Raw genomic sequence first — 25,345 nt, 5'->3', positions numbered from 1 at the left:
AGAGAGTGAAACTATACCATACTATCCGCAGGGAAACTACAACTCCCACAGTGCTTTGCACTACAATCGCGTACGTCATTTCGAAAACTACATCCGGGTTTCAATACCATGTTGGGTTTGTTATGAAAATCTGATCGTAACGTTGCTTTCTTTTTTGCTCATCGATTTAATGTGTGCAAAAAATATATATAAATTCTCAAATGTTTTCTCGTAGTTTGTGTCGCTGGCTTAACGAATTTTCCTGCGTAGTTTACAGCAACCTAAAAAAAGGACGGTGGAGGACAAACTCAGGACACACTGGAGCAAAGCATGCGACAATTGCACTGGCTCAACGCCGTGGAACATTGGCGACAAGGCGCCTGCTTCACAGTGATGTGGGGGGCTTGTACGAAAACAATTCCGTTCAAATGTATCTTCGGCAGCTCATGGACAATCACAAAGCTCTGGGCCAAAAATTGCAACGTTCCAACCTGAGCGAAGCTGACAGGAAAGTGATGGTGAAGAAATACACTGAGCTGCTGCCTTTGGCAAATGTGTTTTTCAACCTTGAACAGGCGCTGAAAGAGCTTGACGAAGTTCAGTCCATTTTGCATTGTAAGTAGACCCCCTACACCTCCCCCCCCACACACACACGCGCACTTTTATGCATTAATATTTTTTGCTCACAATATCACGTGCATCGATCTGTGGAGCTTTTCATAGTTCATTTTATATATTTATGTTTGACATCATGGTGAGATTATTTTGCTCCCCACATAACTGTAGCCCCAACTGGTTCTGAAGATGAAGCTGAACAGTTTGCTCAGCTGCTGAAAGAAGAGGAAGCTCTTATTGCAGAAAGGATTTCAGTCTTAAAGAAAGAGGTAAGCAAGTAAAAGCAAAATCATAATCAAAGTTATTGTAATGTAGAAAATTAAAATGGTGTAGTTATATTCCTATATCTCTCTAGCTAATCAAAGCTCTCTTGCCGACCGACCCTCTGGACTTTAGTAACATTGTGCTGGAGGTTGTTTCAGGACGAACAACAGGAGGTTTGAGAGTTTTAGTAACCCGAATATTCCTAACATTTTTTAAATTGATCAGCAGTTTATTTCCATGATGTATTTTTTTCAGGTGATATATGTCAGCAATTCACCAGCGAAATGTTTGACATGTACCAGGGTTTTGCCGCTTACAAGAACTGGGATTTTGAGATGTTGAACTACACGCCCACAGAATATGGTCTGTATTATATTCTGCATGCTAAAATAGACTGGCTCCTCGAACGTTTTCTCATGTCCTTCTACAGGTGGTTTGCACCACGCGGCCGTGCGGATTGCCGGGGAGAATGTGTACAGGCACCTGAAGCACGAGGGCGGAACACAGCGGGTGCAGAGGATTCCCGAGGTGGGCCTTTCCTCCAGGATGCAGCGCATCCACACCGGAACCATGACTGTGATCATCCTGCCTCAGCCTGTCGAGGTAACGACTCAGTGGCTTTCAATTTCAAAAACTTGAGTTTAAAGCTAACGTGCGCTCTAGATGGATGTCAGCATCGACCCTAAAGAGCTGCGTGTTGACACGTTCAGATCTCGAGGTGCTGGGGGTCAAAGTGTCAACACAACTGATAGCGCGGTGCGCATTGTTCACCTTCCCTCAGGTTGGACATTCCCAACAGTTGTCAAGCGTCTCCAGATTTTTCTTTACCCCTGTTGCAATCGCAATATCTCCCTCCCAGGTATCACCGCAGAATGTCAAAAGACCCGCTCTCAACTGCAGAACAGAGAAACTGCTATGCGCGTGCTGAAGGCCCGTCTCTACCAAAGCATGATGAGTAAAGAGACTGAGCACAAGAATTTGGCACGGAAGCAGCAGGTATGGGGCGGGGGGGGGGGGGGCACATGTGACCCTGGTGAACGTGCTTTTTTTCCGCCGTACTACAATAAAGTGTAATTGCACATCCACTCCAGTAGTTGGCAGTGGCGCTCTCCTTGCTCATTGTGCACAGACCGTATTATACACAAGTACAGAGCAAAAAAAAATATTTTTAAAGGTGATTTTGTGAGGGTGTATTATACACAGGTGGATTTTATTCGGGAGATTTTACGGTACATGGCTGACAATCAGCGCTGCGTTTAATCCACTTGATTTCGAAGGTATGAATTAACAGCCGTGTCTTTTTATGGTAGGTGGGCACACGCTCGCAGTCAGAGAGGATTCGCACGTACAACTTCAGCCAGGATCGCGTCACTGACCACCGAATCGGCTACGTTTGCAGAGATATTAAGGTCAGCTCATGCAACGCGACTCGAAAAGTGAGCCAAGCTACAACATCTGTCACATTTCCGCATGTTCCTCTTAATCCTCGTCAGGAATTCATGCGGGGAGGGGTGGCACTCGATGATCTCATCACTGTCGTACTTGAACACGCAGAAAGGGAGGCGCTTCTGGCCTTGGTGGAGAACAGCAAAAGGAGCGTGTCCTCTTCTGCTGACTGACGCACGCCACAACTTGCTGTCAAGTTTGGGGTTTGTTTCACGAAAATATTGAAACGAGACGCGAGGTGTCGTCACACTGCAAATATTAATTTGTACATGGCAGGCTTTGCTTGTGGAAATATATTTTTTGTGTTATTTACAATTTATTGTACATTCACTACGCCTATTAAATGATGTATTTTTTCCTTGGTAACAAACTGAAAATTGATATTTGCGAACGATTTTAAAGACATTTTGTGTAAAAAGTGTATTTATTAGACTCTGACATTTTTTAAGTTGTCATTATGAGATTGCGAGGCCGTCTATCTGCTTTTTACACTCACACACTAGCAGCTGGTCACAAGCTGCCAGCTGATGATGAACCTCCTGAACAGGTTCAAAAGCAACATTAAAATGAACTTGAGCTACCAAATCAGATTCATTCACAAAAAACAAACAAAACATGTGGCTAGTCGTCATTGTCTCTCTGTCGAAAGCATCTGGATTTTGCATTCTGTGTTTTGCTTTTCTTGAATGAAGTGGGTCCGCCTTCCACCCCGAGCGAGGTGATAATGCGCTCCTTGAACTTGTGTTTCGGTTCCGGCGGCAACTCTGTCGGCACAAAGTCTTCCTCTTCTAATTTGGGCAACTGTAAGTCCACATTGGCGCTAGGGAGAAAAAGAGAACGGAGACGAGTTACTGAAATTGAATTATCTAAAAGTTGAACGGCTCCAACTGCCTCAAATAGGAACGGCTCACGCACTATGGATCCTTTTCCTCCTTGATCTGTTCCCAAACCCCATACGGGTTCTGTGACTTTGGCCTCTTAGCTTTTGCCACCTCTTCCTCCTTTTTCACTTCAGGTTCAGTGGTTGTACTTTGCACCTCCTCTTTCATCTCCTCCTTAACATCTTCTTGAGGTATAGTGTTGCTTGTTTGATCTTCTTCACCCTCTGCTTTTCTTTTCTGAAATAGCCCATGAGGAAGTTTGAAAACACGAGTGTGGAAAATTAAATGTTATCCATCTAAATTGTTCTTACCCTCAAGCTATTTTCTGGTGCAACGGGCTGCGGAGTCGGTTGTTCAGTCGCTTCTGCGCCCTGTGACAACTGAGTCGCATTACAGCCGTTGTCGCCTTCAGAAGTCGACTCCTCCTGAAGTGCTTTCTCACTACCGGTTGCCAAGCTGGATTTAGGAGTTGCATCGGCCGGGGGCGAGTCATTTGGCTTTTCCCATCTGGACTCTTCGGAAGGGAGACAACTTGAGATTAAAATGAACAGACTGCTTGCGATGACAGCAAAACGTATAATAGAAGTTAAATCGATATCAAACCTCCCGTTTCTGTATTGTACCAATATGCGTATCCTTCAGGGCTGACACTTTCCATCCAAAGACTACCTGAAGAGCTCTAGGAAAAAAGAAAGCAGTAAAATTGAAATTGCACTATTAAATGGTTACTCCAGAAACAAAATATATATTTTATATAACCTTATATGGTCCATGCTGCACAAAGTCAGAGTCACCCAGGAAGCCTTCAGGTGTGTACCACTGCGTGTCTGCAGCAAAAAAAGAAAATACACAGCTCCAACTAGTGTATCTTACAGAGATGCAAAGTAACAGTGATAGGTCTTAAAAAAAAACGTATTATTTTTACCTCCAGTTGCTGTGTTGTAATAGTATGTGTGTCCGTCGTCTGTCCGTCCTTCAACCCAACACAAACTTTGTGTGTCGCTTTGCTCTCCAGAGGACTTCCTTGGTTTCTGTGTTTTCTTTTGATATTTTTTGCAATGTGGTGGTGGTTCGCACAGTACCACAGGTGGTGCTTTAGGTTGTGGCAGTACTGTGGTTTGGACAGGAGTTCCTGACACAAGAAAAAAAATTACAGTCAAGAAAAGATAGCTGTTTCATGAACAGTCCATATTTTCGGCAAAGTGCCACAGACTTACCAGACTCCATTTCCATCCTTTTCAGGTCTTCTTCATATGCCTTCAGCGCAGCCTCCTCCATTGCTGCAAACTGTTTGGACATACGGTTCTCTTGCTTTGCCTTTTGGACGCTCTTCTTTTTGATCTACAATGACAAATAGATCATGTGACAAATAAAATCTGAGGGTAGCCAAGTCAGACTTCTCAGCTTGGTTCTTGGGATGCCAAAGCGGACGTTCTGTAATTTTCTTAGCTGTTATTATGTCAACAAGTGTCACTTATTGATCCAGCAACCGTCAAAATGCAAGAAACAAACACAATACCTCGGAAATTTTGGCTGCCACATTTTCTTTGTGATTCTTGCCTCTTTCGTGAAATTCGATGCTCTAAAATGCAAAATAAGCATGAAGTCTTGTGAGCAACACATACACACTGTCCTCGGCAATATACATACAAAATGGGGCTCACTTACCGGCTTATTGTCCGCAATCCAACACTTGCAGTATTGGCAGAATTTCCTCGGTTGTGACTTCCAGTAGTCAGCCCTGAAAAGAGTAAAAAAAAAAAAAAAAAGATTAATAGGCTCAGCGTTGTAGCCTTGACAGCTATTTGGCTAACTACAACAATATAGAAAGATATGCTTCTCCGAAACTAGATGCAGCCCAAGGGGACTTCGTTTAACCATACATGTCAAGTATTTGCGAGTAAGTACTTACATATTTTGTATTTGATTGTGCTTCTAAGGTAGGAATGATTTAAAACAAAGAAAACGAAATCCGGGCTGTACACATTTCAGGAACAAGTTCGCCACAACACTGTCCATTGCTGATGACGTCACCACAATCGCGCGAGTGTCCTCATTCAGAACAGCGATATATGATCGATATAAATACCTGTATGGGGCATTACACGGATAATGAGTAAGTATATACGCTCTTGTGGGTCCACTTTTGGTCCCTGATATTTGTATATAGTTATATTATCGTTCATCTGCCACCGTCCCATATGGTCTAGCGGTTAGGATTCCTGGTTTTCACCCAGGCGGCCCGGGTTCGACTCCCGGTATGGGAACACCTTTTTCTGTCACTGGTAATGTTGTCAGTCCAGTCAGCGTGATGTCTTAGTGAAATCAGAAAACCAACAGTATGAACATAAACTTATGCTAAAATGTATTACATAGAGAAAGAGACAGCGAGACAATTTTCTCCCTAACAGTCGTTATTTACCAATGCCAGCACACAAATATAATAATTACAAGTCTAGTCATAAAATAAACCCATCAAATTATTATGTATTGTAATAGGCTGTTTTGTTTTAACGCTCATCAATATTTTTGTAAAGGTTTCCATTTTTTAATTGAAAACAAATGGCGACACTTTATCGTTCGGTTCATATAATTACAGCGGAAACTGTTAATATTTACACCATATGAAGTGAATAATGTTTCCGCACAAAATTAAACTACATTTACTTCTCAACATATACCAACATTCAATATTCAAATCAATATTCATTTGTTAGATTATATTTGCATTCATTTAATCCCTCTCCAATGCTCCTGTTCATTGTTTTTATTTGCATACTACTTTACTCCATATTAATTCATTCATTCATTAATAAATTGTGTGTGCGTGTGTGTCTGTCTATCTATCTATCTATCTATCTGTCTATCTGTCTATCTGTCTGTCTGTCTGTCTGTCTGTTTGTCTGTTTGTCTGTCTGTCTGTCTGTCGGTCCATCTAGTAACTAGATGGACCAATCTAGTTCCCGACTCAAAGCAAACCCGAGCTGTTCGGGCTGAGACGTCATCACCAAGCGCCAATGAGAACATACCTACGCAAAAAGTAGGCGCCAAATTCCACGCCCTACTTCATTCCCTTTGAATTGTCCTGTATCCGAAGCGGAGCAACCGGTTTTGCGCCCAACTGGCTGCGGGGCTTCGGTGCTGCGGGGCTCCCCATGATCAGCGCCATGGCTGGGTCGTCACACCGCGTAACGCTCGGGCCGCTGGTTGCTGCCATCGACCAGGGCACCAGCTCCACTCGGTTCTTGGTAAGACTTTGCGCGCACGAGTGGGTCAACTGCGCTTAACTGGGTTTGGGTCACGTATCACACGAATGGCTTGAAAATATATCCTTCTATTTATTGACAGCACAGATGTCAAGGTCTAACTCAGCACCCCACGTCAATATTCGATTGACCCAGGCTCAAAACCATGCGAATGTGATAAATTAATAAAAAACTGTAGATCAGTGGTCACCAACATTTTTTGGGCACTGATTGATGGGAAGTGCAACCAATTTGATAGACAATTCTGAAATAAAATATTTGCTCAATTTACTTTTAATAATATGTTATTATTCATAATTAATAATAACCCGATGACCTTTGCATCTCTGTAGCTGCTATCTGGGACAAATAGTGTATAACTTGTAACTCTTGTGTGCTCTTTTGGTAGGTGTTCAATTCCAAAACAGCTGAACTCCTCAGCCACCACCAGGTGGAAATAAAACAAAGCTTCCCCAAGGAAGGGTCAGTGTGTGGTTAAATCATCCGTGAATGAATCAATCCCATACCTGAATTGTGTTTGTGCCTCTCAAGGTGGGTGGAGGAGGACCCCAAAGAAATCTTGCAGTCTGTGTACGAGTGCATGGAGCGCACGTGTGAGAAACTCACACAACTTAATATTGACATCGCTAATATTAAAGGTAAGCAGCTTCTGGACTTTTATATTCACTGTAAAATCCCTGTGAATAATATTAGTTTTTCATTGGGGGGGGGGGGGATTCCATTATACAGAATTGCATGTTATTCACAGGAGTTTACTTTGCCTATTTTTTGACATTTTTATTTTGTTTCTCTCCAGCGATTGGCGTGACCAACCAAAGGGAAACCACACTTGTTTGGGACAAAGAAACTGGGGAGCCGCTGTACAACGCAATAGGTAATATTATTTCCATCACTGTAAATTTTGGTTTGAGCAGGAAATGTATTCGCTTCTCATTTCCCAGTTTGGCTTGATCTGCGAACTCAATCCACAGTTGAGAGTCTGATCAACAAAACACCAGGGAGGAATAAAAACCACTTGAAGGTGAAAACCTCGTCAATCAACTTTTTTTTTTTTTTCTCTCTTTTAGTTATCGGGCAGTAACAAAGCAACAGACTTGTGGACTCTTTTCAATTTCAGCTTTTTACATTTATCAATAATATACTGTTTAAATCAAATTGTTTTCTTTTGCTGAATTATTTTGACAATTTAAACACATGGGGGAAAAAATCAATCCCTTATCGTGACCCAAATATAAACAAGAATGAAAATATTATTTAGCCCATCAATGTAATAAAAATGTACATAATTATTTTGTAGAAGTGATACAAAGTTTGTCTTCACTAAGGCTTTTCCGTGCCAAATTTTGTGGGGGTCCACTTAAATAAAAAAAATAAAAATTTTTTTAGATTCACTCGTTTGTCAAGCAAAATGGTGGTGATAGTAAAATTTATATATTTTTTGGCGTGAGGCAGTAGTAACATTGTCCAAGAGGAAACTTGAAAACAGCATAAAAATTATCATACCTTTGAAAATACAATTTGCTTTTTCTTAGAATTATTATTAGAAATTAAAAAAAAAAGATTCAGTCACAAAACAAGTAATCATTCTTTGAGTACTCACTGCTACTGAGTACCGATACCTGTTGAATTTTTGATGTATAGAATTTAATTTCACAAAAAAATGTAAACAAAGACCTTTGTCACAGGATAGACGCAATTACTGCTGAGGAGGACTTACCCGATTTAATTTTTTGTGTTTTGCCTTACATATTGGTGGCTGGTATCAGCAGCCTCCGCAATTACGCGATACTTTAAAATAGCGATACTTGGTATCAGAACTGGCCCATCCCAAATCATTATGATGACATTTTTAATGTTGACAACCCAGAACATGCATATGTCCACAGCAAATTAACATTGTGTAAGACGTTAAACTCTGTAAATTGCTCCAACCGCTCACCCACCTTTTTCATCATCTAGCATAAAACCGGCCTCCCCATCAGCACTTACTTCAGCGCGGTGAAACTTCGCTGGTTGATGGACAACGTCGACGAAGTTCACAAAGCTGTACTTTCACACCGCGCCATGTTTGGCACCGTGGACTCTTGGCTCATTTGGGTGAGACGTTTGTTCTTTCTTTTCTGGTGAAATGATGTTGAGCGTGACTTGGTGAAATGATCCTCTAGTGTTTAACCGGAGGCAAATCTGGAGGAGTACACTGCACGGATGTGACCAACGCCAGTCGGACCATGTTGTTCAACATTCACTCTATGGACTGGGACCCGGAGCTCTGCAAGTATGACATCACGAGTTGCTTGTCTCCGTGTCACGTTTGCTGCATTATCCCCTCAGGCTGATGCTTTTTTTTTTTTTCTTGGCCCCAATCAGATATTTTGGCATTCCAATGGAGATCCTGCCCCGAGTGAGAAGTTCTTCTGAAATCTACGGCCTCATGGTGAGCCATCGTCACAATTTGTTTTTTGTTTTTTTTTTAAGAGCCAGGCCGCTTCCGAAATAACCCGAGCTGTTCTGAGTGCATGAACATTGATTGAGAAACTCTTTTAGGCATTATTTTGTGTGCCAATGTCTCCCTTCTCTCACTGGTAGAAAATAAGTTCTAGCTGGGTAAGTCATATTGTAACTCGTCACTTTCTTCATCACGCTAAAGCTTCTTCTGTGTGGTGCTTGCTTGCCTTTGTGTTCGACAAGCTCATTTCCAACCTCCGTAGCAGTTAGCTTAGCGGCTAACTTGGATTTTCGGCACAATTTTGTGAATGAAAATCACCGCGGCTGCCATTTGAATTGAATGCAAGCGTTATTGCTTCCGCAAATACTTTGTATCGATGTGTTGCCATTTGGAAATGGGCTGTTTGGCTTTGCTTCTCCGCGACTTGGCACTCAGCAACTTTCTGCTCCACCAATCGCATGAAACCTCCTAAATGTCTTCACCTCATTAACGCACCTTAGTTGCCTCTCAAAGGAGGGAAGACATTGAGGTCATGTTCACGCAAGCACCGATGTATTGAAAAATGGATATTTAGCTATGTACTTTGCCTTTTTGCCTGCTGAGATGATATTTTTGTTAACTTTGGGGGGGGGAACGAGTGAATATTTTTATTTTGGTCTTTTCTCTTCTTTGTGATGTGTTTGTGGGCAGGATTTTATTTGAACTAACTGGTCTGACATATTCATTGTTAAAATAAAACCAAATATGTGGAGAAAGCGTGACAACCCTGCACTGTTTTAGTCCAATTCACCATGAGGTGCTTTTGAGTCGTCTCCATTTAACCGGGGAAAAAAAATCCACTGAAATTAATCATTCCATGAAGTAAATGTTATGCTGTTAGAAAGCTCCCACACGTAAAATAATGATGATGATAATAATAATAAGTTAAACTGCAAGCCGACAATGTGCACACAAATGGCGTAATATGTGAGCTTGCTGACAAGGCAGCCATGTTGGTTGCGTTTCAAGAGAAAATGATGAACCTTCATTTAGAAACGTGCTAGTTAGCATGATGGCTGTGCACTGTTTGTTTTTTGTTTTTTTTACATATTTGAAAATTAAAAAAATATTTATGTTTAACTATGACTGTTGATACATTTAGCTTCACAAAAATAATTGCTAATTTTTTTTCTGTAGCAACCCACAGTTTCAGATTCTATTGAAGAAAGACAACATCCGGTTTCTTAAAGGGACAGTTACGCTTAATGACAGGACACATGGAAAATGTTTAGTATGATTATATAGAGGAGCAAAATGACCCATTTGATCAAATCACATATTTTGGATATCAAAATGTGTAAAAAAAAAAAAAAAAAAGGATTTTGCGTCATTTAACTGTAGTGAACGTAAGGAACAGTGTGTGACAGAGCAGCTTTATAATCGGACAGGTTTGTGCGCAAATATTTGGTGACTTATAAGACCTCAGAATTTGATGATCCAGCGACATTTTCATGATGACTAATTGATTCTGATGAGGACACCAAAGGCACCTTATAGTGATGTCAACCCATTTCGTATTTATTACATCTGTTATTTGACTTTATGTGGTCAAATAATGTAGTTTACAGTGGCACGTGTGTGATTTTTTTTTTTTATGTCTTAGAATTTTAGTAATAGACATTTTGAAAATACCTTGGTGCTTCATTCAATGTAACCTTTACAGGGAAAGTCTGTAAAATGTTTTGATTTTACAAAATTCATTTATTTAAAAAAAAAAAGTCATTCAATAATATACAAGAAATATATCTTTTATCACATCAAAGTAATTATGTTTTTTATACAATCATTGGTCTAGTAATTGCTAAATATATTACATGGGTGGCGCCTCCCCGTACAGGACGCTGACATGTCTCGCCGGCATTTTCTGCTACGGGAACCTGATCACAAATTTGCTGAATCAATGAGTACAGTCCATGCAACAAAATGCAATGCACCTACTTCATTACGTGAGGGAGTACTAAAAGTCGTTTGTGATGATGTTTTGCTTGCACCTCTGCTCAAGAATTCGCTGGTAGGCTTGCAAAGTGTGGTGGAGGCACCGTAGTAAAAACGCAACTTAGGTCGGTGCATTCTATGAGTTCATGACTCTAAATTATACACACTTTCCCTGTAAATGTGGTTTATTAGATCATTATGAGTGATCAAAATGAAACGGCAGTCATATAAATAAACACCTGTGATCGTTTGGCAGAAATCAGGAGCGCTTTCTGGTATTCCCATTTCAGGGGTGAGTATTTATCAAATTCATCGGGCTATGCTGCGACTTGCTGCGTATCTAATACTCGTGCGTTTGCATTTTATAATTCAGTGTCTCGGGGATCAGTCGGCAGCATTGGTTGGACAGATGTGTTTCCAGGATGGGCAAGCTAAAAACACGTAAGTCCACATAGAGCTGAAAACTCTATCGCGATACAAGTATGTCATATTAGTTGATATCGATAGATATTGAATTTCATTTTTGGGACTATTGAAAATAAAAATCTGAGGGGGGGAAAAAGGGCTGAATTCAGATTAGTCTAATTTCAAAATGTAACATTTAACCTTCAAAATGAGGTCAACACAAAAATAAAGCCTAACACTGTTCAGTCGAGGTTTAAATACACTTTTATTTAAACAAAATTTGCAAAGTACTTTGTAAAACAAAAATCTACATTTACTTAATTGGGCCATGATAGGTCAAAACTTGCTTCGTTATTTTATTTTACAAGATCGATAATTCATCAAAACCAATTTCTCTCGATATCGATCACCTGACTATCGCGATATTGAATTATCAGCCCAGCCCTAAGTCCGCATGCCGCGTGGCTGAGAGGACAAATGATTTGCCCCACATGCTTTGTTGTTTTGTATTGCAGTTATGGAACAGGCTGCTTTTTGCTGCGCAACACTGGACCCAAGGTGCTCCCGCTGACCTGCTCATGTCTTGAGGTTGTTATGTACCCTCGCCGGTTAACAGCCGCTCTCTTTTTGCAGCCCGTCATGTCAGACCACGGGCTTCTCACCACCGTGGCCTACAAACTGGGTCGAGACAAACCCGCTTGCTACGCATTAGAGGTGCCGCACCAGAAATCGATTATTTATTATTATTTATTTTTTTTAAGATTTGCATCCTTAACCAACACTTTTGTTCTCGCCAGGGTTCTGTGGCCATCGCAGGAGCTGTGGTCCGTTGGCTGCAGGACAATCTTGGCATTATCGGATCTTCCGAAGAGCTTGGTATGTCATATGAAAACGCAAACCTTTTTCGTAATTTACCCACATTTTTTATCTGTGCAGAGAAGTTGGCCGCATCAGTCGGGACCTCTTACGGTTGTTATTTTGTTCCTGCCTTTTCTGGGCTTTATGCGCCTTACTGGGAGCCCAGTGCGAGAGGGTACGTTCAAGTTCGGAACACAAGTTAGCGGGAGAATTGCATTTGACGGACGCTTTGTTTGTGTCGCAGGGTCATTTGCGGGTTAACGCAGTTTACCAATAAGAGTCACCTCGCATTCGCCGCATTGGAAGCAGTCTGCTTCCAGACACGAGAGGTGCCAACACACACACACACACACACGTGCTCACACAGACTCACGAACAACCTTTCGCTCACACACCCGGACACACACGATTCCCTTCTTATTGTGTGAAGTTGAGCTTTGAAATTTGTGCTTTTGCATTTATTTGCAGATTCTGGACGCCATGAATCAGGACAGCGGCATCCCACTCACTCAGCTGCAGGTGGACGGCGGTATGACGTCCAACAGGTTGCTGATGCAGCTGCAGGCGGATATACTCTGCATCCCTGTTGGTAGGCTTTTGCTCTCTACGTTTCCTTCGTCTTTTTTTTTTTTTCGATTTATTTTTTTTATATGACTACCATGTATGTCGGAAAACGTTTTTGTGTGGCAGAAATAATAATAAAAAAAAAGCATTTTACACAGAAGCATTAAAAACACTCAAGTGTATATTAAACACGCTCGTGACTTTTTTTTTTGTCATATTGAATGGACTCTAGATACTTAAATATTTGTAATAACTGGACTTTCAGTAAAAATCGACAATAAAATAAAACATCAAATAGAAAACAAACAATGCATAAATGTTCAATTAAAATTATTGAAATGGAGCACCAATAATTAAATATATAATTAACCAATATTTACTTCTGGCACTAACAAAAGGTATGCTCATCCTAATTTCGCACATGTTATGCATTCCGGATCTTAAGGTTGCAAATTTTGTGAAGGAAAGTTGGAAATCATCTTTTTTTTTTTCCCTCAGTGAAACCGTCCATGCCAGAGACCACCGCTCTGGGCGCAGCGATGGCGGCCGGCGCAGCCGAGGGGGTGAGCGTGTGGAGTTTGAACCCGGACGACCTGAGTGAAGTGACGTCGGAGAAGTTTGAGCCTCAGATCAACCCTGGAGGTATTTTTCAAATAATCCGCTTCTCGTGCATTGTGTGATGTTTTTCTCTGCGCGTGTCTGGCAGAGAGCGAGTTCCGGTACGCCCGCTGGAAGAAAGCCGTTCAGAAGTCCATGAACTGGGAGACCACTGAGCTGCCGTCGAATGGGAACGGTGGGGTGCTCCACTTCGTTTATTGATTTTTGAGGATCCTTTCGGTGAGCCTGAATGATTTTTATCTTGCGATCAGGCGAGAGCAGCATCTTCTGCAGCGTCCCACTCGGCTTCTACATCATGGGCAGCATGCTGATGCTGATTGGAGCCAACTACATTGCAGGTCGGTGCCCCCCTGGCTGATCCTGACGGCACTAAAATAATCTCTGAAATTTACAAAGACTTCTTTTGTGTCTCCTCAAGGTCACAACTAGTCTCCTGGCGGCCGGCCAGCAAGGACAAAGAGCAACTGTTGTTTTGCCCAAAGTGTCACTCCACAAGAGGAAAGACAGTTTGAAACGATACATATAATAGACCCCCCCTTCCTATTTAATTTCTCCTGTTGAACATGAACTAGAGCAGGAGTTTGCATGCAGTGTCTGTTTTTCTTACCGTGTGATGAGTTTACTTACTGCCAAGTTGTTGTAATCCTTGGACCAGTTTTTGTACAGAATGAATTATGCTTCTTCTTTGTTACCAAGACTCTCCCAAAATTTATTTTACCTAAAGTACTTTTGGTGCACTTTATCTGGTCTCAGAAGATATATTTTTGTGGAATGCCCACGTACACCTTCGCTTTAGTGATGGTAATACTGACATGATTTGTTTGTAAACTATGAATCCTTCTGCTGCAGAGCATTAAACAGAAAGCACTTGTAGGATAGGTCAATATTTATTGTTATGTGTGTACCGTACCTGAAATCGAAGATGTAGGCTGGGCCCAAAACTGGTCAAATTCCGGAGTGGATCAACATGTCAGGTGTGGACAATACAAGGCTTTTTTTTTTTTTTTTTTTGTCACTCTTCAGTTTCTCCCGCTAAACCATGAATAAACTTGCCTCTGACATACCTTCCTTTCTTTGAATTTTGTTTGTTAAGTCAGTTGGTCGGACAATTATATTATGCAGATGAAATCAGTAAATATTCAGACAAATAGGATTTTTTTTTTTCATTTAAAATTCCAGACAACTAGGAAAAAATAACACATGATACACCTATTTGATGATTTTTGTTGATCATTTGCATGAACCAGGAAGTCGTCACTTGAATTTACTAACTTACAGATGGCAAATACACTTCTTTCCCCGTGGCTTTAATCGAACTGGATTAACGAGACGAGTAGTCGACTACTGAGCTCAGGGATGTGCAGGCCAATTTAGATTGTTCAATTAACCTACCATGCATCTTTTTGTAATGTGGGAGGAAACCCGGAGAAAACCCACGCATGCACAGGGAGAACATGCAAACTCGACACAGGAAGGCCGGAGCCGGAATCCAACCCTGCAACTATGCACTGTGAGTTTTCACGTCCGATTTTCTTTTTCAAGCCAATGTCAATGATTTCATCATGAAAATGTCAGAATTTGCATATTTTCTGTTCAAATCCATTGCTCCCTGTGTGGCTTGGATTTGATATAGGCATTTTGTGGCATTAACGGGCGCCTGCGACAGTTGAATCAAGTCAAAACATTTTTGGCACTGAGCGCACAAACATGCATGTGGTTGTTTTTAAGTTAGTTACAATTTAAATAATGAGCATGACTTATTTTCTGATTAAAGATTATTGAACATAATTTAAAGACTGGCTCTCCAAATGGCTGGGCTGATCTTTCGCTTTAAGAAAAAAAAAAAAAAAATCTCTTACAGTACTATGTCCAACTGTGTCATGAGGTTGGGCTCTTGGACTTGGAACTCGCCCACAGTGAGCTGTAAACAAGGAAGTGTAGTCTGGTGTGGCTGGTTAGTTCCTTCTTATTGTGACCAGGAATAGACAAAAGGGAGAGCTTGGCGGCAAAGGTAGGCTCAGAAGAAAAAATGCTCAATCGAGAACTGTATGTTTATGCTGATTGTATGTACTTTTGTTTAGGTTGGTAAGGAGTCATCCAAGTTAATCACTGCAAGAGAGCGGCAGATGAGTCACTATCTTAGTCAGGTATTTCATTGCAATCTGATCAAGCAGCCCCAAAATGTTCATTTTTTTAAATGGAGCCCAATACATACATTTATTTTATTTTATTTTTTTAAATTGTTGCTACTATATAGTAATAATAATATAGGTAAACATGCACTTGAACTAGTCATTTGTGACCACAAAGTATTCATGATTTGCACATAAAATATTAATTTGTGGGTTTAAATAGGTGGATCAAACTATTTTTTTTTGTCATTGCAGACATTGTGATTATAGTTTATCTCAGAAGGCCGTGATATGGGAAGTGCAAAACTAGCTGAAACTTTTTGTCACATTTAGATACAATCAAAATATATTTGTTAAAAGAAGCAGTTCAATACAGGTATTAAATGTCACACCAAAACATATAATCTACAGATTTGTTTGTTAATTATGTATTTTATCACCATACAGTACATTCCACAATATTCATAATATAACAATCAACAGTCAAATATTAGTGACAGAATGGCACAGGCAGAAGCTAAATCTTATTTAATCATGGCCAATTTAGTTTTTTTTTCTGTGACAAAGGTAATATTTGGTGAAGCGACTAAATTACAGTATATGCAAAAACAAAACAAAAAAATGACAATTCATTGCAATGCACTGTATAAATTGTATTGTATTGTTATTCAAATCAACCTTTACAACCTTAAAAATGTGGATATGTATTTTAAAAACAAAAAGTGATTCACAGATTTTCCAATTTATATATATATATATATATATATATATATATATATATATATATATATAAGGGAAACACATCTTTTAATTCGTTTTTGCATGATAAATTTACAAATAAATAAATCTAAATGATATAAGCGTTCCATCTAAATGTCCAACCTAAACCAAAACGTTAAATCTAAATTTTAAACCTTAGTCTTTGGGGCAAAACGAAATGTTTAACCACATGCAAATTCAAAATGGCTGTAACCGGACGTACCAAAATAAAAGCGCAGGAAGTTCTGAGCGTGTTTATATTGAAAAATAACCAATTAAAACATCTAATCCGGGGAAATTGACTCTTGGCTAGATTATGGTCATAATAAGTACTTTAACTAACAAGCCCATTAAATTTTAAGTGTCACTTTTATGAAGGCTACGAGACGTAAAACAAATTCTCTCCAAACGTGTTTGCTATTTCAGGTCGAAAATCTCCCGCATGCCATGTTTGGGACTTTCATCCAGAAGAGGAAACATTTGCCGGAAGAAAACACAGAAAGCACACCTAAAATGTGTCCTCCTGCGTACCTGCCTGGACCTGAGCCATCACAAGCTCCGGAGTGTGCGCTCTCATTATTTCAGTGGCAACTCGAACGGGAAGCGAGCAAGTATGAAGGCGTCGCTCCCGAGTTGCTGAATTCGCAAGATGGGGACGGCGACACGTAAGAATCACCGGCATGTTTCCTCATAGATGTCAAAAAGGTATATAGTAAAAAAAAAGTATAAAGTAAAAAGTATATACAGTGAAACCCTATTTCTATTAATATGTTCTAAAGCCTATTTACTGTAGGCGCGTAACGAGAGAGAGAGAGAGAGAGAGAGAGAGAGAGAGAGAGAGAGAGAGAGAGCGAGAGAGAGAGAAACAAAAATTTTGGTGAACTCAACAAACATTATTTGAACGTAAAATTTTCATCTTCCACCGAGTGAATATTTTTTTAAATCGACCGGAACCTAAATTTTGACTTGGATGGATTACTTCCATAATTTGAAGTTTATCCACTGTTTTCTTTTTTCAGTATGGGTGAGCTCCGATTCTGTCGCGTTGGATATGAATAACGACAGGAGCAGGATACAATGGTTACTTTTATCTTCTGCCATCTAGTGGACGAACATTTAATTGTTCCGCTTGTCTGTCATTCGCAACATGTCACTGGTATACTGTCGACAGAAATACAATACAATACAATACAATTTATATAAAAAAAAATACACTCAATAGTGAAAGAATAATCATTTTGGGAGCAATTAGATGGAAATGGCACACTTGATGACGTGTCATGACGCAGTTGTTGCGAATCACCTCCTCATTGGTTGTGACTTGAGAGCGTGTGTCTCATCTTTGCCACATTTGTCTCTCTTGCAGATGTCTTCACATTGCCGTGGCACAAGGCAGAAGAGCTCTGGCCTGCATGCTTGCTTCCAAGATGGCAAACTTTGGCGCTTTAGAGGTGAAGGAGCGCAATGGGCAGGTAGCCGAGCTCCCGCTTTTTTTTTTTTTTTGCAGGGCGTCCATCAAGTCAATTCAACAACCGTGTATTGCTGTCCCTCAGAACAAACGAACAGGCGAGATGTTTTCAGAGAGGCGCTTCACTGTATTTGCAGATGACTCACAACGTGAGAACAAAGTACAGATGAATCATTTTCAAGTTTAGGACTAATTATTACAGTCAAGTGCACAACAAAAACAGTAATGCTTTGAGTTAAGAGTGACCCAATTTTGGAGTGTTTTGAGACACAAGCTATCATTTCGCTCATTTTTGCCTTGTCTCGGGAAAAACGTACACTGAAAATTTATTATGTTGAATTTACTCAAACTTTTATTTCGCCAAGTGCTTGAACCCAAATCAAATCATCTGGTTCCATTTTTTTTTAAGTTGATATATTTAAAAAATGTGAGATGATTTGATTTGGTGCAACCATAATTCAACAAAAACTTCGCTTGAGTCTCGTCCTTGTGTGCACAGACGGCGCTTCAGATTGCAGCGGCGGCCAATCAGCACCTAATCGTCGGCGACCTGCTGATGCACGGAGCGAACATCAACACCAGAGACTCGTGGGGCCGCTCGCCTCTCCATGTGTGCGCTGAGAAAGGATTCTACCTCTGTCTACAGGTTAGGAGTTGACCATTTTGGAAAGTTTGGGAAACCTTTTTTTATTCTCAGAAAAAGAGTTGCATGATATAAAATGAGTGCTTTGGTGCAATCTTTTGGCATTTTGGTGCCAAGGAAACCACAGTATGTTGAAATGAGTTGAAGGCCTTCATGAGATGATTTTTTTGTTAAAAAAAAAAAAAAAAATGTCTCCACAGAGCATCTGCAAGACTTTCTCGGGATGTTTACAGACAATTAACACAGAAATGTTCAATTTTGACGGTAGGTGTCTTTTTGTTCAGCATTTGGCCACGAGTGTACACCTGAAACGCGGCTTTGTTCCCCTTGGAGGTCAAACTCCGCTTCACGTTGCGGTTTTGTCTCACAATGCGGTTGAAAACGAGTGGAGAAGACTGACTCGTACTCAAACCAGCGTCCAGCGCCAGCAGAGGGAGCTGTTGCAACGGAAACACATTTCTGTCCAATGTGTGGAGGCTCTCTTGCTCATGGGCGCCTCCTGTGGGACGAAGGTGCATAAATACTCTGACAATAATTATTTCACCCCTCACTTGAGTCACATGACACCGGTGAGGGAGAATGGCTAATTTGTTTCACTTATCTGTGGAGTTACTTTTGTTGCCATGAACTCAGACATTAATGGCTGAGTTGTTTTGAGGGGACAGTAAAAGGGGGGGGTGTGCTCACTTTTGCACACAGTCATGAAAATCACCACACGAATCATTTGCCTTCCTGCAGGACTTGAAAAGTGGACGGACGTGTTGGCACATGGTGGCTGAAGAGGCCAATTGTCGACTGTTGCGCATCTTCCTGGAGTGGCCGTCTGCCGTGAGCAGCCTCAACCACAAGGTGACATGAGAGCGACTTGAGAGAGTGGCGAGCGCATTTTCAGGCAATTTGAATAAAACAACACGACTTTCAAACCGTGAACCGACTTCTCTGAGACCCAAACTCAAATTTGAAACCCAACTTGGTAAGGCGAACCCAACTTCGAAACCCAACACTGAAATCTCAAACCTACTTTAAAACCCTAATTTGAAAACCTAACCTGACTTTGAGAACCTTGAGCTACTTTGGAAGCCAATTTCAAATCCCTAGTTGGAAACCCTAACCCTAATAACTATTTTCAATTCCTTTCCTTTTATTGAAACTCTCCCTGAAAAACTTAACTCTACTTTAAAACCCTGAACCTACTTTCAAACCTTCACTACTTTAACGTCTGAGGTCAACTCAGACATTTGATTTTTTTTTTTTTAACTCAAACTGTTTCCCGCTGTTGATAATTGTGACTCTACTTCTAAATCCAACTGAAATGTGAGCATTCATGGCCAACGATCTCTCACACTGTTCCTGTCGCAGAGCTTCAGCGGCAACACGGCCCTCCACACGATCAGCTCCTTGCAAAACCATCCCGATCAACTGGAGGCGCTGAAGATTCTGATGGCGGGCGGCGCCGACCCCACGGCCACAAACTTGGAGAACGAGCTCCCGTGGCAGCTGGCGCCTGCAGGACTTGTTGGTGCGACGGTACGATTGAAAGTGCATCACGTTGCAAATGTTACAAAAATCTCATTCCTGCTTAATATTCTTTATGTATTTATTTAATTTTTCATGCTTAATTTCAGGTGCGCCAGATCCTGAGGGGCCAATCCGTTGATGCTTAAAAGTTCTCCAGAACAGAACACTGTCAGTCAGACAGTCTATCATGTCAAGATTTGCCTCACAAGGCAGATGGTGGTTGTTTCAGTGAAACAAATCGTTTTGATTGTAATACTCAATGAGCAAACATAAACTTCGATATACGTACGTAGAAGCACAAAATATCGCCAACATATCATCGCGATAATAGCCTGGGCAATTTGCATATCTGACTTTGACCAATCAGATGCAACCTTTCATGTGCATTACTAACCAATAGGAGAAGAGTATCCACGGCATGACTAATAATTTTTAATACATATACATATATGTTGGAATATCATACATTTTTGTGTATGTCAAAGGTTTTTATTTCGATAAAAATGACCATTAGAGCACCAGAATGTAAAATGAGTACAAGTTTTTTTCCACAATTGTGACTCTCAAACCATCCATTTTGTTTCCGTTTTGACTATTCTGTATTTTTTGATGGAGATACAACATCTGGATAATGGACTGCTTCGTTGACCAAAATCATTGTGAATTTTAACATCGGAAAGTCAAGCCTTTTTTCAAGTTGATCAAAATCAATCAATTATTCTTATAATCTATATTTGCCATTTTTTTTCAACCACTCCTGAATCCTGATTTTTTTTTTATTTAATTAATTTTCGCACCACCTTCCACTTTAATGTCTTTATTCAGAGCGAGACCGTCGAATCTCGTAAGAAAATTCTCAAAGTCAAAGAAGTGAACAAGAAGCATTTGTCACGTCATTTTCTTTAGATTTTATTTTTATTTTTTTTTTCACACATACGCAAAATTTACACGTCAATGGCACACATATCGCCCGGTCTTAAAAGGCCAGAGCAAGAACAGATGACCAACGATGTCAATAAACATCTGAAATCACAGAAAGGAATCAGACGATGACAAACAGTGTGTTGATGGGTTGGCACATCCGAATATTTCATTTTTCAGAGGTATTTTTTTACTGCGCTCAATAAAATCATCAACACTAAAATCTGGACATTGGCTGTTTTTTTTTTTGTTGTTTTTTTCTTTGTAAGGCATGAAATGAGAAACGAGGCGATGACGACTACTGCGTTGCAACACACAACAGCGAGATGAACACATTTTGAATATATTCCATATTTTCAAAATTATTTTTCAATATTTAAAAAATAAAATCGCGTATACGCATTTAAGGTCATCACAATTTGAAGAAGAATAACATGTTGCCTCTTTCATTAAACCTCACGGGCAATTTGATCATTCCTAGTCATTATATTTCATAAAATAATATATCAGCTCTGCTAAAATATACATTCAGTTGGAGATGAGAATAGAAGAGAACTTTGTCACGGTCACAGTGTGCTAGACTTTGTACATTAAAGAGTTGCTGCTATCATGATTGGGCTCGAATTTGGGAGATATAATCACACGTTTACACATGTGACTCATCCAAATCCAAGTCAACGGGGGAAAGAGGAAGCCGTCGAGGTGACGGTGCAGACAGGAGCGGGGTGAGGAGAGGGTTTTCTGTGCCCTCGTCCTCGCTGAGTTGCAGCAGAGTGTTGCTCTGTGGCAGGAGGGCGGCGGTGTCCGCGTCCCCGGGACTCTCCCGGATGCGGGACGCCGTTGGAGGAAGGACCAGAGGGGTTGGTTGGAGGGGGAGCGGCGATGGCGGCTGAGGCGGGCCGGGGGCTGGCGTCGTGCCCAGCACGGGCAAGGGCGGGGGGAGAGGTGAGGAAGTGCGGGATAAAGGTGAGCTGGTTCTGGAGAGGGTTAGTGGGGAGCAGGGATGGGGAGGGGGTGTTGGGGTGGAGGTGCGGGAGATGGAGGGGGGCGGGGAAAGGCTGCTGCGGAGGCCCCACTGCTCTCGTTTCTCCTTGGTGCTCATGGCAGGAGCAACCTACGGGAAATAAATAAGCATCACATATTTCAAAAGCAGTGATTGTCAAACCGGAAATCGAAGAGTGTAACGGATAAAAAGTCATCTTGCGGGGTCTAGCTGGTAGAAATGCGCTATATACCGTATTTTCCGGACTCTAAGCCGCTACTTTATTCCTAGATTTCCAACCATGCCGCTAATACAACGATGCGGCGTTTCTGTGGATTTTTCTTTCACCACTAGGGGCGCTCTGTAGTTCCGAAAACATGCTCAATAAATCATTTTTTTTCCCCTCTTGGGTCTGTTCTGTTTTAATTCGCAAAGTTGTTGCCGTGTTAAAAGGCACGATTTTAACAATCTGTTGACGTACCTTTATGTGCATTCACTGTACAAAATCGTGCAGTAAACAATCTTTTTTCAACATAGAAAACTGCGGCTTATCACCTGCTGCGGCTTGTATATCGTTTTTTATTTATTTATTTTATTTTATTTATTTTTTTTCCTAAAAGATTTGCTGTGGCTTCTATGCAGGTAAATAAAGTTGGATTTTATGTACAATCACGTCCACGTCCACACACACACACACACGTAATGTATGCATGCACACACTACTAACTACTACTACTAAATGTCTTGCAATTTGTAAAGTTTGACTAATGTAAAATTATTTCACTGGTGTCAATGCATTTTCAACGTTGTTGGTACTTTATAGAAGAAATTGTTCAAAAGTTTGAAGCGCCACAAAAGCAAAAAATTATGAGCATAAAAGTCTCTGTTGTGCGTAGAATAAATCTATTCTCAAAAAGCTCGTTTTCTGCTATTATTGATTCCAAAATAGGTGATTTGGGTCGGGGGAAACCAACCCACGTTCTACTGCTGACTGCTAAAAAAAACTGGAATAAGGTCGAAACCTTTTAGTTTATCTTTCAATTGTCAGTCTCTGAGTTTGAATAGTCATAGAACACAATATTCTGTGAGTTGGAACGCTGGAACATCCATGGAACAAAGGATGACCATCGAAATCGAATACGTTCTTTTTTTCCGTTTCATCCCCCACCAAAAAAAAACGGAAGTTCAACGATTGTCACCTGTGTTTTTGCAGGGCTGTGCAGATCGGCGATGACGGTAGCTGAGGAGGCGGCGGGCACCTCCAATGTAGGGGGCTTGGGCATTGCATGATTGGTCTTCCTGCCCTCGTTTGGAACCTCGACGCCGCTGGGGGGGCTCAAAGGCTTGCTGCTTTGTGTCTCCGTAAAGGTGACCGACCTCTTTTGGTCTCCTTGCGCTGCTGAGGACACGCATGCAAGTTCTCTCGGTCAAAAAACACAAAGCCATAGCCACACTTCTTGAAAGTCTTCAGCACCACTAAAGGAGGTGGGGGGGCAGGGCGGGATTTGGGGGGGGGTGCAAGACAGACATGCAGAGCGCCCTACTGGGTGAGGTTGCAGTTCGAGGGGGTGGAGAGGAAAAGGTTAAGGGGTGCGTCTCACCTTCACAGTCCAATAAAGTTTCTTTATTTCGAAACAAAAGGCATGAGACAGAACAGAGTGAGAATGTCAGTTTGGCGTCCGGGGATACAACAAACATTGGAACAGACACAAGGTATGAGAGGGAAGAGACACGGGTGAGGACACTTTTGGTGTGCATCCGTTCAAATTTGAAACTCGACTTGATACGGAACACTGTGTGCTTCTGAAGACCGGTACTGTTGTTACCCAGTGGTTTATTTTTGGGTTGGATGCTCCGACGAGTTGTGGAGAGACGAGCGCCTGAACGACCACGGGGCTCATTTTTGGGAATGGACAGCAGGGGGCGCCGCAGCTACGAGAAGAAAAAGAAAACAAGATATCAGAGCAAATTGTAAGTGGAGATCACATCACATCGTCAACATGAATGATTTTTCGAAACAACCTTAATCAACTTGAGTTTTACTGATGAAATGCTGACATATGCTTTAATTTCTCATGGAACAGTAAATGCTGTAAGATGTTGGAGTCGCAGAGAATAATATCCTTGCGATATTCATCCAACAACAATGGTGGGTTGCTGTGTTACATTTCTAAGCATGATTTTGCGTTTGCAACATTTTCTGCTCCACTGTTACGTGTCATGGGAAAATTAAGTTTCACATTTGCTTCATGAACCAGTAGCTTTGATTTTTTTCTCTTCTGGATGGCACTTTCTTTAACATTGGGCTGAAAGCAGAATAACTTGCTGTGGTTTGAACTCCTTGATTTTAACCAACAGTGCCATCTAGGGGAGTAAAAAAAAATACAACTGGTTAATGAAGCAAATATGAAGCTTAATTTTCCCAACACGGTCTGTTACCACCAACAGCAACAAGTAGAGATTTGGAACAATAAGTATATTTTACATTTTATTAATCTTCCATGTTGAACAACCTGAACGACAACCTGGAAAAAGTTTTAGGCAAAATTTTGCCTTTTCATGTTTTGGTACTTGAAATGTTACATAAATGCTAAAAACATTTTGCCCGTACATAACGGCTTTGTTGTTGTAAGCATTAAGTCACTCCAAAAAAAGTTAATGGGCCGATTAATCGCTTCCTGCATTTTTTTTTTGACTCAACCTTAAAAAACGAATCCAATCAGAAAAACCTTAAAATCCAAGCATTAACAAAACACAAACTACTTGATAATTTGAGTTTGTTTTCAAGGAAAAAGTGTGATATATGTCTCGTATTGGATTCATTAGTTAGTTAATGAAAGAAAAGCAACTGCTCACTCAGATCGAATTCAAGTTTTCTATTTTGTTACGGTCGCCAATTAGCGTTTATATAAAAATGAGGCACTCCTAGCAACGTTTAAAAACCTTTTACCTGTCTCAGGCCTCTCTTCCTCCCCAGTGGAGGCTGGATGAGTAGATTTTGCTGACCGGGCTCGCTCTGCACACTGGCAACCCTGGCAACAAACGCAAACACATGTACATATAACATGTGTGGCAGACTGAGAAGCAAGGAAAAAAAAAAAAAAAAAAAAACAGTGCTGGGCCACCTTTGCACCAACTCTCTGACCACAACTTCTATTCTACTCACTCATTACACAACACACGTAGTTTGCTGTGATTCAAACACAACAGGGGATGGAGGGGTGGGGGGGGGGCGACTAAAGTAGCAACCGTTTTTACACTTCACCTGGCCGATAACAATAAACGTCTTTTGAATCCAATTCCTCATCCGAACAGAACAAAAGGCCAACGTGTTGCGGCTGCTACCACAGCCCCCCCCCTCCCTTTGCCCCCGACAGATTGGTATCCACAGTTGGACGGCCAATTTGATCAGCGAGAAGCCTGATTGACATGTAAACGATGTGACACACCATGGCACCGATGATGGCTGGAAAGACCCACGGCTTGACAGAAAAAGGAAGAGAGCACCTTGGTGACCACAGGACCCTCGAAGTTATGCTCGTATTTGGTGGTGTAGGGGGGGGGGAGCCTGGTTAGGATAGCGCAGCTGATGAGCTGAGAAAATGA

The 25,345-nt window shown here is 41.1% G+C and overlaps 5 protein-coding genes and 1 non-coding gene across 21 annotated transcripts in view; 4 read left to right on the top strand and 2 right to left on the bottom strand.

Annotated features, from left to right (window-relative positions):
* Nucleotides 1-66: 66 nt before the first annotated feature.
* mtrf1 (mitochondrial translational release factor 1) lies at nucleotides 67-4,583 on the top strand. Of its 2 annotated transcripts, XM_088291613.1 has the most exons (10): nucleotides 67-594; nucleotides 766-863; nucleotides 950-1,031; nucleotides 1,114-1,221; nucleotides 1,289-1,461; nucleotides 1,522-1,639; nucleotides 1,718-1,854; nucleotides 2,169-2,267; nucleotides 2,352-2,507; nucleotides 4,428-4,583. In XM_088291613.1, exons 1-9 carry the CDS (start codon nucleotides 201-203, stop codon nucleotides 2,475-2,477), a joined length of 1,335 nt encoding a protein of 444 aa, XP_088147739.1. In that variant the 5' UTR covers nucleotides 67-200; the 3' UTR covers nucleotides 2,478-2,507; nucleotides 4,428-4,583. The 2 variants fall into 2 exon arrangements, with proteins under 2 accessions (XP_088147739.1, XP_088147738.1); XM_088291612.1 differs by having other exon boundaries at nucleotides 1,522-1,854.
* wbp4 (WW domain binding protein 4) lies at nucleotides 2,714-5,258 on the bottom strand. Its single transcript, XM_088291614.1, has 10 exons — nucleotides 5,098-5,258; nucleotides 4,854-4,926; nucleotides 4,705-4,767; nucleotides 4,403-4,526; nucleotides 4,111-4,317; nucleotides 3,945-4,012; nucleotides 3,789-3,864; nucleotides 3,497-3,699; nucleotides 3,220-3,422; nucleotides 2,714-3,124 (listed from the first exon to the last, which is right to left on the bottom strand). Coding segments are annotated over exons 1-10 (1,218 nt in total). The 5' UTR covers nucleotides 5,100-5,258; the 3' UTR covers nucleotides 2,714-2,925.
* Nucleotides 5,259-5,380: 122 nt separating this feature from the next.
* Nucleotides 5,381-5,452, top strand: trnae-uuc (transfer RNA glutamic acid (anticodon UUC)). The gene has a single exon. It is a non-coding gene; the product is annotated as a tRNA-Glu (tRNA).
* A 740-nt stretch (nucleotides 5,453-6,192) lies between these two features.
* Nucleotides 6,193-14,384, top strand: LOC148339472 (glycerol kinase-like). 2 transcript variants are annotated; one of them, XM_088289250.1, is made up of 21 exons: nucleotides 6,193-6,433; nucleotides 6,840-6,913; nucleotides 6,983-7,089; nucleotides 7,248-7,325; nucleotides 7,393-7,472; nucleotides 8,411-8,548; nucleotides 8,617-8,726; nucleotides 8,819-8,885; nucleotides 9,038-9,055; nucleotides 11,128-11,163; nucleotides 11,245-11,312; nucleotides 11,792-11,834; nucleotides 11,910-11,990; nucleotides 12,074-12,152; nucleotides 12,213-12,309; nucleotides 12,379-12,463; nucleotides 12,603-12,723; nucleotides 13,197-13,340; nucleotides 13,405-13,491; nucleotides 13,568-13,654; nucleotides 13,735-14,384. In XM_088289250.1, exons 1-21 carry the CDS (start codon nucleotides 6,341-6,343, stop codon nucleotides 13,743-13,745), a joined length of 1,704 nt encoding a protein of 567 aa, XP_088145376.1. In that variant the 5' UTR covers nucleotides 6,193-6,340; the 3' UTR covers nucleotides 13,746-14,384. The 2 variants fall into 2 exon arrangements, with proteins under 2 accessions (XP_088145376.1, XP_088145377.1); XM_088289251.1 differs by lacking the exon at nucleotides 9,038-9,055 and having other exon boundaries at nucleotides 6,194-6,433.
* An 842-nt stretch (nucleotides 14,385-15,226) lies between these two features.
* Nucleotides 15,227-20,974, top strand: nfkbiz (nuclear factor of kappa light polypeptide gene enhancer in B-cells inhibitor, zeta). Of its 3 annotated transcripts, none has more exons than XM_088289253.1 (9): nucleotides 15,227-15,327; nucleotides 15,398-15,463; nucleotides 16,634-16,872; nucleotides 17,574-17,658; nucleotides 18,175-18,321; nucleotides 18,519-18,830; nucleotides 19,057-19,167; nucleotides 19,678-19,845; nucleotides 19,944-20,974. In XM_088289253.1, the coding sequence occupies exons 2-9, from the start codon at nucleotides 15,443-15,445 to the stop codon at nucleotides 19,980-19,982; spliced, it is 1,122 nt and encodes a 373-aa protein (XP_088145379.1). In that variant the 5' UTR covers nucleotides 15,227-15,327; nucleotides 15,398-15,442; the 3' UTR covers nucleotides 19,983-20,974. The 3 variants fall into 3 exon arrangements, 2 of the variants coding, with proteins under 2 accessions (XP_088145379.1, XP_088145378.1); XM_088289252.1 differs by having other exon boundaries at nucleotides 17,574-17,679; XR_015842426.1 differs by lacking the exon at nucleotides 19,944-20,974 and having other exon boundaries at nucleotides 17,574-17,679; nucleotides 19,057-19,291; nucleotides 19,678-19,822.
* Nucleotides 20,730-25,345, bottom strand: part of unc80 (unc-80 homolog (C. elegans)) — a 43,729-nt gene continuing 39,113 nt past the window's right edge. For 9 of the 12 annotated variants that reach the window (XM_088289237.1, XM_088289245.1, XM_088289243.1 and 6 more), the window contains 5 exons: nucleotides 24,690-24,771; nucleotides 23,566-23,671; nucleotides 23,341-23,361; nucleotides 22,939-23,138; nucleotides 20,730-21,871 (listed from right to left, as the gene is read on the bottom strand). In XM_088289237.1, the coding sequence (XP_088145363.1) occupies nucleotides 21,404-21,871; nucleotides 22,939-23,138; nucleotides 23,341-23,361; nucleotides 23,566-23,671; nucleotides 24,690-24,771 (877 nt within the window). In that variant the 3' untranslated portion in view covers nucleotides 20,730-21,403. The remainder of the gene's footprint in view (nucleotides 21,872-22,938; nucleotides 23,139-23,340; nucleotides 23,362-23,565; nucleotides 23,672-24,689; nucleotides 24,772-25,345) is intronic. The other 3 variants (XM_088289239.1, XM_088289240.1, XM_088289242.1) reach the window with 3 other exon arrangements.

Source organism: Idiotropiscis lumnitzeri, chromosome 3 (genome assembly GCF_059441095.1).
Source record: "Idiotropiscis lumnitzeri isolate Australia: NSW breed Sydney's pygmy pipehorse chromosome 3, RoL_Ilum_1.0, whole genome shotgun sequence".
NCBI lineage: Eukaryota > Metazoa > Chordata > Actinopteri > Syngnathiformes > Syngnathidae > Idiotropiscis > Idiotropiscis lumnitzeri.
This window is presented reverse-complemented; position numbering and strand designations above follow the sequence as displayed.

Coding starts and splice junctions, on each gene's coding strand:
- mtrf1 (XM_088291612.1), top strand. CDS start 201: ATGTTTTCTCGTAGTTTGTGTCGCTGGCTTAACGAATTTTCCTGCGTA. Junction 595..765: donor AGTTCAGTCCATTTTGCATT/GTAAGTAGACCC, acceptor ACATAACTGTAG/CCCCAACTGGTTCTGAAGAT. Junction 1,222..1,288: donor CTACACGCCCACAGAATATG/GTCTGTATTATA, acceptor GTCCTTCTACAG/GTGGTTTGCACCACGCGGCC.
- wbp4 (XM_088291614.1), bottom strand. Junction 4,318..4,402: donor AAGGATGGAAATGGAGTCTG/GTAAGTCTGTGG, acceptor TTCTTGTGTCAG/GAACTCCTGTCCAAACCACA. Junction 3,865..3,944: donor TGCAGCATGGACCATATAAG/GTTATATAAAAT, acceptor CTTTTTTCCTAG/AGCTCTTCAGGTAGTCTTTG.
- LOC148339472 (XM_088289250.1), top strand. CDS start 6,341: ATGATCAGCGCCATGGCTGGGTCGTCACACCGCGTAACGCTCGGGCCG. Junction 12,310..12,378: donor TGGGAGCCCAGTGCGAGAGG/GTACGTTCAAGT, acceptor TTTGTGTCGCAG/GGTCATTTGCGGGTTAACGC. Junction 13,492..13,567: donor GCTGCCGTCGAATGGGAACG/GTGGGGTGCTCC, acceptor TCTTGCGATCAG/GCGAGAGCAGCATCTTCTGC.
- nfkbiz (XM_088289252.1), top strand. CDS start 15,443: ATGAGTCACTATCTTAGTCAG. Junction 17,680..18,174: donor TGAAGGAGCGCAATGGGCAG/GTAGCCGAGCTC, acceptor TTGTGTGCACAG/ACGGCGCTTCAGATTGCAGC. Junction 18,322..18,518: donor GATTCTACCTCTGTCTACAG/GTTAGGAGTTGA, acceptor ATGTCTCCACAG/AGCATCTGCAAGACTTTCTC.